The 14,427-nt window shown below is 45.1% G+C and overlaps 1 protein-coding gene across 8 annotated transcripts in view; it reads left to right on the plus strand.

The window, feature by feature from the left end:
• LOC128834327 (cytochrome P450 2K1-like) overlaps positions 1–7,511 on the plus strand; it is a 57,711-nt gene extending 50,200 nt beyond the window's left edge. For all 8 annotated transcript variants that reach the window (XM_054022943.1, XM_054022942.1, XM_054022944.1 and 5 more), the window contains 7 exons: positions 1,525–1,674; positions 2,201–2,361; positions 3,347–3,520; positions 3,618–3,759; positions 4,512–4,696; positions 6,201–6,342; positions 7,124–7,511. In XM_054022943.1, the coding sequence (XP_053878918.1) occupies positions 1,525–1,674; positions 2,201–2,361; positions 3,347–3,520; positions 3,618–3,759; positions 4,512–4,696; positions 6,201–6,342; positions 7,124–7,311 (1,142 nt within the window). In that variant the 3' untranslated portion in view covers positions 7,312–7,511. The remainder of the gene's footprint in view (positions 1–1,524; positions 1,675–2,200; positions 2,362–3,346; positions 3,521–3,617; positions 3,760–4,511; positions 4,697–6,200; positions 6,343–7,123) is intronic.
• Positions 7,512–14,427: the final 6,916 nt, after the last annotated feature.

Raw genomic sequence — 14,427 nt, forward strand, 5'->3', positions numbered from 1 at the left:
TCCACCATGATTGAATTGGCCTTGTTAGCACTGAATCCCACTTGGTAAGGCAACTCCCATCTTTTCATGTGCTGTATATTTGTACCTGCTTACTGTATTTTTCATTCCATGCATCTGATGAAGTGGGTTATAGCCCACCAAAGCTTATGCCGAAATACATTTGTTAGTCTCTAAGGTGCCACAAGATCTCTTTGTTGTTTTTGCTGATACAGACTAATACGGCTGCTACTCTGAAATCAGTGTTAAGTGCCTGCCTTCACAGGCCCTAGGCTCCTGAGTTTCTGCATCTTCCTAGGCATCTGGACACATATCTCCTGCTTAAGCCCTAATACAATCCACACGAAACAGCAGGAGGAGGAGGTGCTGGTGACACCACCCACCTTATAACTTTTAGCCCAGTGGTTAGAGCACTCACCTGGATGTGGAAGACACAGGTTCAATTCCCTCCTCAGACAGACAGGGAACAAAAGACTGGGAGAGGCATCTCCCACCTCTCAGGCAAGTGCTGGACCCACTGAGCGATGGGCTATTCTGAAGTAGAGCTCTCTCCATCTCTCCTGCAGAAGCTGTTCCATTTTGGAGAAGAGTCTTTGTGCCAGCAAGCGAGAGAATGAATGTCTCTTAGCCTGGTGGTCAGGGCACCCATCCAGGGAATCCAGGGGCCACTCCCCCTGGTCTAGTGACTCTAATGATTTATTCAAAGTGGAACAGCTTCAACAGGAGAGGTTGAAGGAAACTATCCCATAGGTGGATGGTGAGCACACTCTTTTCAGCAGACCCCTGTTCAAATCTCTTCTCTGCCTCGGAGGGGAACTGAAGCTGGGTCTCCCACATCCCAGATGAGTACTCTAACTACTGGGCTAAAAGTTATAAAATGGGTACCACCTCCTCTGCCTCCTCTATTGGGCTTGAAATCTGAGATAGGCAGGTGAACACCCCAGGTCATGGATTGCACTGGGGCTTAGGCAGGAGAGAAGTATCCAGAAAGAGGCAGAAACATAGGAGCCTCGGGAATGTTTATCCTGAAAATTTTGGCACCAAATGAATTCAGACACTTATCGAGTTTTGTAGGATCTCAGTGGGGCCTAAAATTGGGAATTAGGAGCTTAAACCTGTCTGGGGTTTAGGCCCCTAAATGTGAATACCCCCCATAGCAGCTTATAGAACCATAGAAATGTAGGGTTGAAAGGAACTTGAGGTCATCTAGTCCAGCCCCTGCACTGAGGCAGGATTAAGTACAAGCTTGTCTTACCTAGCCACATAACTCAATACAGGACCAAGTGAAGTTGAAAGCAAAGCAGCCCTTGTGATCAAGTTACTCTTTATGCATGATTAACAACTACTTGCTGCGGACTGCTCTGAAAATGTAACCTTTGGTGTTTGGGAGGCTGAGCATTATGGAAGTTTATGTTTAGTTGGGACTGGCGGCTCATATTCAAACTAAGGAATGATATTGTCCCTATTAAAATAGATTTACCTGGAGGTTTGTTTTGTTTTTTTGTGGGGGGTTCTCTTGCATTTCAGGTATTATTTTTGCTCATGGTGAAAACTGGAAAGTGATGAGAAGATTCACTCTCACGACCTTACGGGATTTTGGTATGGGCAAGAGGACCATTGAGAACAAAATCCTAGAAGAATGCGATTATCTGATAAAGGATTTTGAATCCCACAAAGGTAAGCACGCGTTGAGCTTCGTAGTGTAACACTGGTAATCATTCAAAGTCCGTAACCACATCTGGACCTGTGAAGCCCCTTCTTCCCACCCTCATGGAGTCATCTCACTTGGGAATTAACTCAGTCATGACTCTTTTGCCTTTGATTCCAACTCATCAGAACTTAGGGGAGGAGCTGGAACCAGTTGGAGCACATTGGTGGCTGTGTGAAGGGTGGGAGGGGAAGATGCTGGGAGGATTAGCTTAATAATAATGGGCCAGTTCCTCACTGAGGCAAATCTCAAACTGACTCTCCAGGAAGTTTGACCTGAGGATCTGACATAAGGGAAAGGTGTAATGAGCCCTCCTTCTCTGCACACCAGCAGTACCTCTGCTTAAAGGAGCCCAGAGATTGCTCCCTTCTATTGCCCCAAGGAATGCAAGTCATCCCAAAAGGGGAAGAGGAGGTCAGTTATTTCAATGGTTTCCAGTACGAAACCCGTTGGATACCAACAAAATGATGAATGTTGCCATTTAATGCTTTTCAGGAAGCGCCTTTGACACCATGAAGATGATGAATGCTGCCGTGTCCAATGTCATTGTGTCGATAATGCTCGGACACCGGTTTGATTATGAGGATCCAAAGTTTCTCAGGCTTATCCATTTAATTAACGAAAGTGTCCGGCTTTCTGGGAGTCCCATGGTTACGGTAATATTAGTTCGTCTGGTTTATTCCATATCCATTTTGGGGATTTCAAAATATTTCCAAAAGAGAGAGCTCTTAATCGCAGATTAGCCAATAGCACGGTGATTAGAGCACTCAACTCGTGTGTGGGAGAATCAGGCAACGCAGCCATTTGAACCTGGGTCTCTCATATCCTGCATGAATCCCCTAAACACAGGGCTATTAGCTATTCTGGGGAATTGTTTGTTCCCATCCCCCCATCCCGTTGGCCAAAAATTCCATCCTGGAGCTGCAAAACCTTTCCCGTTGAAAATGTCATCAAAAGAATATGCTTCTTTGAAATGTTCTAGTTTCAGTGAATTGGGATTTTCTGATTAAACCATATCATCTAAAACTTGCTGAGTCTCTAAAGGAAGCAACACCAGATGTTCCAGAGGAACAAGCAAGAAACTCTTATGATGGGCAATGGTGGAATAACCTGCCTACAGGGAATAATCTGTCCATGGAAAACCCTGCCCATAATCCTCACCACCATCAGTTAGCTGACCGGCTTGTGCCCTAAATGTGAGAGTTTATATCCTTTCTAAAACAAAGTTAATTGACACAGCTGCTAAAAGGCCGATGACCGGTCTACCTAAGCTCTCCCACCATTGCTATCATCAGCACAACAGCACCAGTCGCAGTGACAGCATAAAGTGTTAGCATAAAAAGGTTATAGACACACCCCAGGAGTCTAGCTGGCTTAACCATCTGAATGTAAAATTATAGTTGTTGCTCTACATCTACACCAGCCATATGAAGAAGAAGAAGAAGAGTTCCAAGAGTTGTTTCATTGACCTCAGTGGGAGTTCTGCATCTGGAAGGCTTATAGAAACAGGCCCTATTATTTACAAGACATGTTTATCATCTCAATACATATTACTCTAAAACCACATGTTGATCATGAATGATTTGTTAACCATTATAATCTGCGTTCCCTTTGGCTAACTGTGCTATTCCCTTCCTTTAGCTGTTCAATATGTTTCCCGCCCTTGGGTTCCTACCAGGAAATCACAAGACTATCTTTAATAATCTGGAAGAACTGTACTCCTTTACTGAGCAGACTTTCATCAAACATCTGAAGCAATTAGATCCCAATGACCAGAGAAGTTTCATTGATGCCTTTCTCATCAGGCAGCAGGAGGTACCGATGGGGTGGGAAAGGGTGCGGGGTGGTTAAGGCAGATTTTCCCTGATTGCCAATATTCTTTAAACATTAACTGGGAGTTTCATACTTACAGGAAAAATCTAATCCCAATACCCATTTCAAAAATGAGAATTTGCAAAGCCTTGTGAGTAATCTGTTCACAGCTGGGATGGAAACAACTTCCACCACACTCCGCTGGGGCCTTTTGCTTATGATGAAATACCCAGCCATTCAGAGTAAGATTTCTGAACCCTTTTGACTATTCTTTTTTGCTCTACTCTGTATGTACTGAGTGTGCTTTTATACAAGCTATGTCCACACACATACAGACACCACAGTCCTCGCCCATGTTCAAATACAAGACATTTGGCATGATGTCATCCTTCACGGTAGGGAGAAGACAGACTCTGCTGTCATGAAAGTAAAGGGAATTCTTTATAGAGGCTGCTGGACTCAGAGAAGGCCCTGCAGTTTTCCCTCTGACTAAATCACTCTTTGCTGCCTAATGTCCCTACACCGGGTCTCCCTAAATCCTGGACTGCAGTAAGGATGGAAGGGACCACAGTGTATTGCAAACCTCAAGAGCCTGATCATAGCAGATGCAGAGCACACTCAACTCTCATTAATCAGTGGAATTGGAGGATGTTTAGCACCTCACAGGATCGAATCCTAAAAGAAAAAGCCCTACTCTTTGCACTGAGGCAATACCTTCTCTGCACTCAGTAGGTTACTACTATTCACAGCTAGAAGAGGCATGCTTACCTCTGCTCCCAAATTACCCATCTGAGTCTTCTTCCATTTCAGCCTAGGTAACTAAGGTTGTCAGCAGCAGCATTTTAGAAACAAGATGTTTGTGTCCTAAAAGGTGTGGATTATATTGTTTAGTGGGTGTCAGTTGTATGTTTTCTTCTCCGTGTCTAGATTCTCATAGGGGTTCCCACCACCGTAGTATCTGAGCACCTGCTTTCACTCTCTTTTAATTGCTCAGAAAAAGTCCATGAAGAGGTTGAAAGAGTTATAGGATCTGCCCAGCTCCGTTATGAACATCGGACACAAATGCCGTATACGGACGCAGTTATCCATGAAATTCAGAGGTTTGCTAATATCCTGCCAATGAGCTTGCCTCATGAGACTACTGAGGATGTCAGACTTAATGGCTATGTTATTCCTAAAGTAAGTTTTTTTTTTAAGAGGTACTTTAATTACCAGCAACAAAGAGTCCTGTGGCACCTTAAAGACTAACAGATGTATTGGAGCATAAGCTTTCGTGGGTGTATACCCACTTCATCAGATGCATTACCAGGACCTTCATACTCACCAATTAAAACAGAATAACAATGTATTATTTAAATTCCTCCAGACCAGAAATCACATGACCTCATGTACATAAACACCATGGTGATCAGTAGGGATTGAACTTGGGGGCTTCAGCATCAAAAGTACCAGCTCATCTAACTGCAGCTAAAGGAGTTACTCTGATAGCTCTTGATAAAGTAGAAGGCTGTTCTCCTCCCTACCGCTAGCACAACCCTAGAGAGAGACACAATCACATAAGAAGATTTGAATGAGAAGGGAAAATATTTTTTGAATATTTCCTTTTTTCTTTAACTTAAGAGAACTAAAGATGTTCTATCATGAAACTGACAGCAGATTGAATGCTCTGTGAGCACTTTGGCTTCACATGTGGTGATGAGTCCTTCTCAAACAACAGCACACCACCACCTCGTACCCAACACAGTCAGTTCTGGCTCATAGGGCAGGAAGCCAGCCACACCACTTCTGACAGCATTCTTGACTTCATCTGGACAACTCCCAACTAATCAAACTTTAAACTTCTGAGCTGCTGAGCTCAGATAAGACAAACCAAAAAGTAACCCATGCAGTGATATCTCCAGTGCTCTGGTTCAAACCTGTGACATGCTTATGGGAAAGAGGGCAGGGGGATGCTGTCCTGAGAATTTGTCAACTATGAAGACATGAAATATTAACAAGGCAGGGTGGGAAGTGGAAAGAGCCCCAGCTCTGGGCACCCCCGGAAGGGATATATCTGCAGGTCCTCGGTCAGATCCTCAGCTGGTGCAAATGAAGTGAGCAGAGCTATGCCAGTTTACACCAGTTAATCATAGAATATCAGGGTTGGAAGGGACCTCAGAAGGTCATCTAGTCCAACCCCCTGCCCAAAGCAGGACCAATCCCCAACTAAATCATCCCAGCCAGGGCTTTATCAAGCCTGACCTTAAAAACCTCAATGAAACCTGATGATTGGGCCCGTTATCTTTCTGAATGAAGTTCACAGTTTATGGTCAATTTGATATTTTTATTAGAGCTGGTAGAAAAATGCAATTTTTTAATTATTATTTATTTTAAGGATTTTATTTTTAATTGAGGGTTGTTTTTTTTTTTTCAATTTCTTAGAAATTTCCAGGAAAAAACAGAGAAGCTGTTTCTCGATTTAAAAGTCATTTTTGGTGAACATTTTCTATTTTCAAAAACAGTTCTTACTAAAAATGTTGGTTATCAGTAAAAAAAAAAAAATTAGTTTTGGGAAAATTTTGCCGAAAATGGAATTTTTCCACATTTTTTTTTGTTGCCAACAAAATGCTATTTTTGTTGTTGAAATCAAAGTTCAATGGAAAAGTTTTGACTCTTCTAATTTTTATTTTGTGATGATTTTCAGGGTACTTATATCATCCCCTTACTGGCCTCTGTGTTGTATGACAAGACTCAGTGGGAGAAGCCTGGAGAATTCTATCCTCAGCATTTCCTCAGCACAGATGGAAAGTTTGTGAAGAATGAGGCATTCATGCCTTTTTCAGCAGGTAATTTCCCTTCAAGGACAGCAGTTTGCCTTCGTCTTGTATCTTCCCCCTTCTAAAGCATCATGTTGGATCTCAGTCTGCCCTTGCATTCAAGGAAGGGCTGGGCAAAACTCTCTCAATGCTGCTCCGCAGTTGGCTAGACAGATACACTTCTGGTCTCTGTGGGTTGAGTTTGCTACTTCCATTGCATTTCTAAGCCCTGCTGAGTAAGAGACATGAAAGGACTAAGCATGAAAATCACATTGTTTCCAGAGATGAACCAAAATCCAGAACCAGACACTCTGAAATTTTAGAGGCTGTGGACTCTGGACCCTGAGCCAAAGGAAAGCAGGAGATGGCTCTTGCCAAAACCTGTCATTGCCAATCCTTGAGCAAGTGAAAATGGTCCTTAGAGAGAATACAGCGTGCTCCCTTCCGGCCTTTAGGCTGCTCAGGAGGTTCTGTCTGTCCCCTTACATATGGGCACTAGCTTGCCTGGATGACATTATGGTCTGGTGGACTGAGCAAGGTACTAGGAACAGGGAACTTTTGATTTCTAGTCCTTCCTTTGTCCGGTACATCCAGAGTGACCTCAAAGAGGTCACTTAGCCACTTTATGCCATATTTTCCCATCTATAAAATGGAGGTGATAACACTTGTTTTCTAAGACTGGTGTTGTGAAGATGAATCAGCTAATAATTGCTAAGCACTTATCTACAACTTTTTCCTAGAGTTAAAACTCAAATCTGTTATGTTGCTGCTAATTTTGAAATCCTTCCATCCCTGGTTAATTTCGTTACAGGTCGGAGGATCTGTGCAGGCGAGACTCTTGCCAAAATGGAGCTCTTCCTCTTCTTTACAAGCCTCCTGCAGAGGTTCACTTTCCATCCTCCTCCTGGAGTTACCAGCTCAGACCTGGACCTCACCCCGGCGGTTGGGTTTACCACGCCCCCAATGCCCCATAAGATCTGTGCTGTGCCATGCAGATAAACTACCGCTTCTTGCGAAAGTCACACAGATTCAACCTCACTTCATCCTACTGCTTATCCCTCCCAGATACAGCCAGCTACATGGGACCTATCTTTATTTGCAGTACCTATAGATATCTTAACAGTATTATACTCTATGCCTTGGAGACCACTGTAACCTGCTAATTTCTACCAGAAAACAATAAAACATATATAACTCTTGCAATGTTGTGAAAGATCCATTTCCAACCCTGAGCACATGTCCATTTCTTCAAACCAGCAATCATTGTTGCCCAGAGCTGTAGTTATTATTCAGCCATTTTAAAATATTTCACCCCAGTCCCAAGTGTAACTGGGCATCTTGCCCATAGGCTGGAGAGCCTGGGCCCAAGACAACCCTGATTACAAGATGATCCCCACCGAAGGAAGGAATTGGTCCTGCTTTGAGCAGGGGGTTGGACTAGATGACCTCTTGAGGTCCCTTCCAACCCTGATATTCTATGATTCTATGAAGAGGAATCAGGTGATTCCAATATAAAGGCAGCAAGACGCTGTAGTGGTGCCTGTTGTACTTTCTGTTTGGAAGCCAGCTGGGGCTGGTGGAAGGAGCTGTTCTGAGGAACAAGTTGGGTTTCTGCAGAGCCCTAGCCAGAGAGAGCCTGTGACTGGCTGTTAAAGAAGGGAAGATGAGATGAAAAACTGTGTGTATGTGTGAGTTGTGTTTTTTTGGCAGACTGTTGCCAGCCTGAGGAGAACTAGTGAAGAGTCAATTAAAGGCTTGAGTTTAGAAGGTCACTGGGGAGTGTGTGAGTTTTTAAAGGGGCCGGGATGAAGGGGAAATAGAAGCAAGGTAGCTACATAGGCAACCCTACCCATGAGGGGGCACTTGGGAGGCAGTAAACAGCCATGTGCTGCAGCAAGATCTAATAATCCTGTATTACATTTATAGAGTAGCTTTCATTTATTGTATCAATTTAGAGGGAGTATATGGGCCCAAAGAGTCACAGGTGTTAACTTGCTCCAATCGCTGTCCAATATTATATGGTGTTGAATACGATTTGGCATTTGTTATACAGAGGCCTCAGCCTGTTTAGTACCATGGCAAACACACTCTTTTAAAACTTTTATTAAAGATAAGGAAAAACCATTAATACATTACAATTCAAATGCTTTAAGTAAGGTTTATTTTAACAATATCCTTTGTTCCCTGTTCCTTTAGCTGGAGGGAGTATTTAAAAAGAGCCCCCCCCCCTCCTGCGCGCACACACACACCTCTTCTCTGATAGTCAATTAAATGGTATTGCAGATGGTAATAACTACTTTTGGGGGGGAAAGAGAAGAAATCCGTTAAGATGGGCTGGAGCTGGTGTTGCTCTTATTAAAGTCCAACCCCATTTCTGAGATGACAAAACAAGACATACACACAAAAAGGGGGAGCAAAGAACAGCAAGGAAAGAAAATGCAGCTTCTGTCTCTGGTGTTGACTCCCACTTGCAACCTTCTTGCTGGAGAAACACAAACTCAGCAAATGATTTTATCAGCCAGTGAGAGACCTGGCAAACTTGTATCCGTATTGGGCTATTTAGGGCATTGCTTTCAGCTGTCTTTTTCTGGTCATAGGCTTACAGCAGTGTTGTAAAATATACAATCTTGGCTGACTATAGACTGCTGTTAGACAGAAGGAAAAGGGGGCAGGGGGAGAGGAAAAATACAATAGGGAAGGTGGAGAACACAGTGGCCCCAGGGAAACAAGGTCTCATATCTCAGGTGATGTTTGGAATTTAGCCAGAGGTATCATCAGGACCCTGATTTCTGGCTTGGTCGGGTCAGGACATTTCCCAGGATTAGGGCAAAGAAGGCACCAGGGCGTCAGGGTAGATGCTGGAGTCCCAGGAGATGGTTGGGGTGGCAGCTATGATGGCAAAGCTCATTCCTTCTCTTTCTCTTGTCTTTCAGTCAAGAAGCGTACTCCTCTGTCCATCTCTTCCCCCCCTCCCATGTCTTTACTTTTTTTAAGAACTCCAAAAGGGAGTGGTGTGTGGAATAGCCAATCCTCTCATTATTTTGTCCACCAATTAGGCCTAATTGCCAACACATCAATTTTGGTTCATTGATTTCTGGTCCCATGCTTGTTAACAAGGCATAATCTTAACACAGACCTTGAGTTATATCCCTAGGCCTCTTCGTTTGGACTAATTCAGTCTTTCTGTCTCCCTATTACACCTGTTCCCATCAACACTTTTCCTGTTAATGCAGGCTAAGAAGGGAGCCAATTAACCAGACAAGCCACACCTGAGGGGAACCAGGTGGTTTAAGGAGTCCTCTGACTAACTGAGGGAGCCTAGCTGAGGAGGGAGGAGCTAGGCTGGGTTTATAAAGACAGGAAGCCCCTAGTAGAAGTATTCTTCACACAGTATTCTTGCCACCAAGTTAAAGAAGTATGGGCTGGATGAATGGACTGTAAGGTGGATAGAAAGCTGGCTAGATCATCAGGCTCAACGGGTAGTGATCAATGGCTTCATGTCTAGTTGGCAGCCGGTTTCAAGCGGAGTGCCCCAAGGGTCGGTCCTGGGGCCGGTTTTGTTTAATATCTTTATTAATGATCTGGAGGATGGTGTGGACCGCACTCTTAGCAAGTTTGAAGATGACACTAAACTGGGAGGTGTGGTAGATACACTGGAGGGTAGAGATCGGATACAGAGGGACCTAGACAAATTAGAGGATTGGGCCAAAAAAAACCTGATGATGTTCAACAAGGACAAGTGCAGAGTCTTGCACTCAGGACGGAAGAATCCTATGCACTGCTACAGACTAGGGACCGAATGGCTAGGCAGCAGATCTGCAGAAAAGGACTTAGGGGTCACAGTGGACGAGAAGCTGGATATGAGTCAACAGTGTGCTCTTGTTGCCAAGAAGGCTAACGACATTTTGGGCTGTATAAGTAGGGGCATTGCCAGCAGATCGAGGAACGTGATCGTTCCCCTTTATTCGACATTGGTGAGGCCTCATCTGGAGTACCGTGTCCAGTTTTGGGCCCCACACTACAAGAAGGATGTGGAAAAATTGGAAAGAGTCCAGCGGAGGGCAACAAAAATGATTAGGGGTCTGGAACACATGACTTATGAGGAGAGGCTGAGGGAACTGGGATTGTTTAGTCTGCAGAAGAGAAGAATGAGGGGGGATTTGATAGCTGCTTTCAACTACCTGAAGGGGGGTTCCAAAGAGGATAAAGCTCAGCTGTTCTCAGTGGTGGCAGATGACAGAACAAGGAGTGGTGGTCTCAAGTTGCAGTGGGGGAGGTCTAGGTTGGATATTAGGAAACACTATTTCATTAGGAGGGTGGTGAAGCACTGGAATGCGTTACCTAGGGAGGTGGTGGAATCTCCTTCCTTGGAGGTTTTTAAGGCCCGGCTTGACAAAGCCCTGGCTGGGATGATTTAGTTGGGAATTGGTCCTGCTTTGGGCAGGGGGTTGGACTAGATGACCTCCTGAGTTCCCTTCCAGCCCTGATATTCTATGATTCTATGATACTATGGGTGGCAGGGAAGTGGCACTAGCTGGGCAGTGACTGGGACGGCTTCCTCAGCCCATTTGTTAGAAAAGATTTTGCTACCCCGGAGCAGGGAAAGATGCATGGGGACCTGGGAAGAGGCCCAAGTCACAAAGAAGGAGCACCTGCAGTCACATGGACTGGGAGAGAGAGGGGTAGTAGGGTATGAAGGGAGCATCAGCCCTGGAAAGAGCTACTCTCCAGAGAGGCCAGGAGACAGTTCCCCAACAGTGAGTGGACCCTGTGACAAGGTTATTGTGTCACTATAAACTTGTCCACAGCAAGTAGCTATTAATTGCACATAAAGAGTAATTCTATCGTAAGGGCTGCTTTGCTTTCAACTTTACTTGGTCCTGTATTGAGTTATGTGGCTAGGTAAGACAAGCTTGTACTTCATCCTGCCTCAGTGCAGGGGCTGGACTAGATGATCTCAAGGTTCCTTTCAGCCTTACATTTCTATGGTCTATAAGATCTTATGCGGGGATTCACAAAGATACTTAGGGGCCTATACCCCAGGGAGGTTTAGGCTCCTAACTACTAATTTTAGGCTCCACTGAGATCCTGATAAACCCTGTAAGTTCCTGAACTCATTTGTGTCTAAATTTTCAGGATAAACATTCCCGAGGCTCCTATGTTTCTGCCTCTTTCTGGACACTTCTCTCCTGCCTAAGCCCCAGTGCAATCCATGACCTGGGGTGTTCACCTGCCGATCTCAGATTTCAAGCCCAATAGAGGAGGCAGAGGAGGTGGTACCCACTTTATAACTTTTAGCCCAGTAGTTAGAGCACTCACCTGGGATGTGGGAGACCCAGTTTCAGTTCCTCCCCAAGGCAGAGAAGAGATTTGAACAGGGGTCTGCTGAAGAGAGTGTGCTCACCATCCAGCTATGGGATAGTCTCCTTCAATCTCCTGTTGAAACTGTTCCACTTTGAATAAATAATTAGTCACTGGAGCAGGGGGAGTGGCCCCTGGATCCATGCCCTGACCACCAGGCTAAGAGATTTTCATTCTCTCCTCTGTGTCACAAAGACTCTTCTCCAAAGAGGAACAGCTTCAGCAGGAGAGACTGAGAGAGCCCTACTTCAGAATATCCCATCGCTCAGTGGGTCTAGCACTCACCTGAGAGGTGGGAGATGCTTTTTCCAGTCTTTTGTTCCCCCTCTGCCTGAAGTGGGAATTGAACCTGGGTCTCCCAGATACAGGTGAGCGCTCTAAGCACTGGACTAGAAGCTGTAAGGAGGGCCATGGCATGAACACCTCCTCCTACTGTTTTGTGTGGAGTGAGGCAGGCAGCTAACACTGAGTTAAGCACCTAAGTTGCCTGACTCCAGGAGAGGGGTTTCTGCTTGTGAATTGCTGGCAGCGCTAGGTGCATCCCTGCAGCCCATACTTAGGAATCTGTCTCAGTGAGGGGGGCAGGGCTTCAGACATCTCCCATTGGCTAATTTAGGCAATTCCTTGCCTAGGATGCTGGCTTTTGTGAATCACTTGCAAGGTGTCTAGCTCCCCCCATTCATTGTAGAGGGAACCTGTGTGCCGAACTCAGGCTTTGTGGATCGCAGTGCTGTTCTTGGGATTTTCTAAGTGACTAAGAGTTAGGCGTTGTTGCATTCTGTTTGCAACACCCAAGGTGGTGGCAAGTGAGGATGGCAGCTGCAAGCAGGGAGTTTCTTGGGCCACCCACATAGGAAGAAGCTGGGAGTGAGGAGGGTACTTAGCCATCAAGGAAGATATTGGGTGAAGCTGAGCAGTGGCGTGATCAGTGCAGGGTTATCAGGGAAGCCTGTAGCAGGAAGTGGCCTGTTAAGAAGAGAAAGGAGGATCTGGGAGGATGCAGGGAAAGCCAGGACCAGGGAGGTGAATTCAAAGAGGAAGCCTTGAATGGGGAGTTAGCATACAGGATTTAAAGGCAGCAACCTCAGCAGATTTCTTGGTAGTCATGACAACTCTGTGCAGATCATCAGTTGTTGGTCTTATGATGTGCCCTCTGTACAAGCCAATTCTAGAGGTGCACATTTTGCTGCAGATGGTGCACGGGAAGTTTGCAGTCAGTGAATTGTGTGCTGCTGATGCTCTGTGACATCGTTCGCGTGCCTCTTGTAGACGCCGGCAGCGGTCTTCCTCAAAGGTGATGCAGGTATTTCTGACTGTTGCACGCCACTGTGTTCTGTCACTGGTGGCATCCTCCAGGTCCCTAGGTTTGATACTGCTGTACTGTAGATTGACTTTGATGGTGTCCTTGTAACGTTTCCATGGACGACCTATATGCCGGATGCCCTGGGAGAGCTCACCATACAGAAGCTGACGGGGGATTCTGTTGGCATCCATGCGGCTGACATGACCGGTCCAACGTAGCTGTGACTTCATGATAATCATTTCGATGCTTATCATCTGGGCTCTCTCGAGGACCTCGAGATTGGGCACTTTGTCTTGCCAGCGGATCTTCATGATGTTGCGGAGGCAGCGCATGTGAAATGCTTCGAGCTGCTTGATGTGACGCCTATATAGTGTCCATGTTTCACACCTGTACAAAAGAGATGAAAGAACAGCTCTGTACACAAGCAGTTTTGTTGACATCCGGATGTTGTGGTGATTTAAAACTTTGACACGCAGACAGCCAAGTGTCTGGCTTGCTTTGGATATTCATGCGTTGATCTCATTATCCAGTGATCCATCACTGGATATGACACTACCCAGGCATTTAAAGTTCTCCACTACTTTCTGCTGAGTGCCATCAATGGAGGTACTCGGGACAGAAGCATTCGATCCAGGTGCAGGCTTGATGGAGAACTTCTCTTCAGGTTCAGCTGGTGGAGATTTCCAAGGATGGGTAAAGGTCGTGGTCCTGGGGGGAAATTCAGGCAGGCTCTCTTATTCCAGCTCCTTTTCACAGTGATACTAGAAACAAAAGTTACTGCAAACAGCAGCAGTATTTTCATTGGATCTGCCAGTGTCATTTCTTTCAGATTGATATAATGCTAGGGAGGAATTTTCAAAAAAAAAAAAGTGTGGTAAGAATGCAGCCTAATCCAGTGGTGTCCGCAAACTGAGTGATCTGCTTTGTTTAAAATGTCTGTCCCCAACATGTTTTATCTCCACTCCCTATCCCATGACACCTAGTTTAACCCCATTATTACCAGTGGAAAATCATTGATTATGAAAACATTATCTGCAGCTCCTTCTTTTGAAAGTACTGTGGATGGAATGGCTGGATATCCTGGTTTATTGGGATTATTCTAGTGAGACTGGGGTTTGAGCAGAACACCGGGACATCTGTCATGGCATGTCTCACGCAAACCTGGTCGTATGTCGTATGTCACCTCCCTTTCTGCTGGCTGCCTCTTGACTATCACTCATGGCCACAGGAATTGCCCCCACATCACCTTTGATGAAAGATAGTGACCATAGGGAGTGGTGAGATTTGTGGTATGATGTTATGACCATACTCTCAGTTTGGATGAGAAATGATCCTTGCTCTAGAGTTGCCATCAGCTAAGGAAAAAAATTAAGGAACTTGTGTCCCATTAATGTTTTAAGAAAAATTGGCTAATTGGCATATTGGAAAATAATTTGCATACAGTCAGAAAT

This window comes from Malaclemys terrapin, chromosome 3 (genome assembly GCF_027887155.1).
Source record: "Malaclemys terrapin pileata isolate rMalTer1 chromosome 3, rMalTer1.hap1, whole genome shotgun sequence".
Classification (NCBI taxonomy): domain Eukaryota; kingdom Metazoa; phylum Chordata; order Testudines; family Emydidae; genus Malaclemys; species Malaclemys terrapin.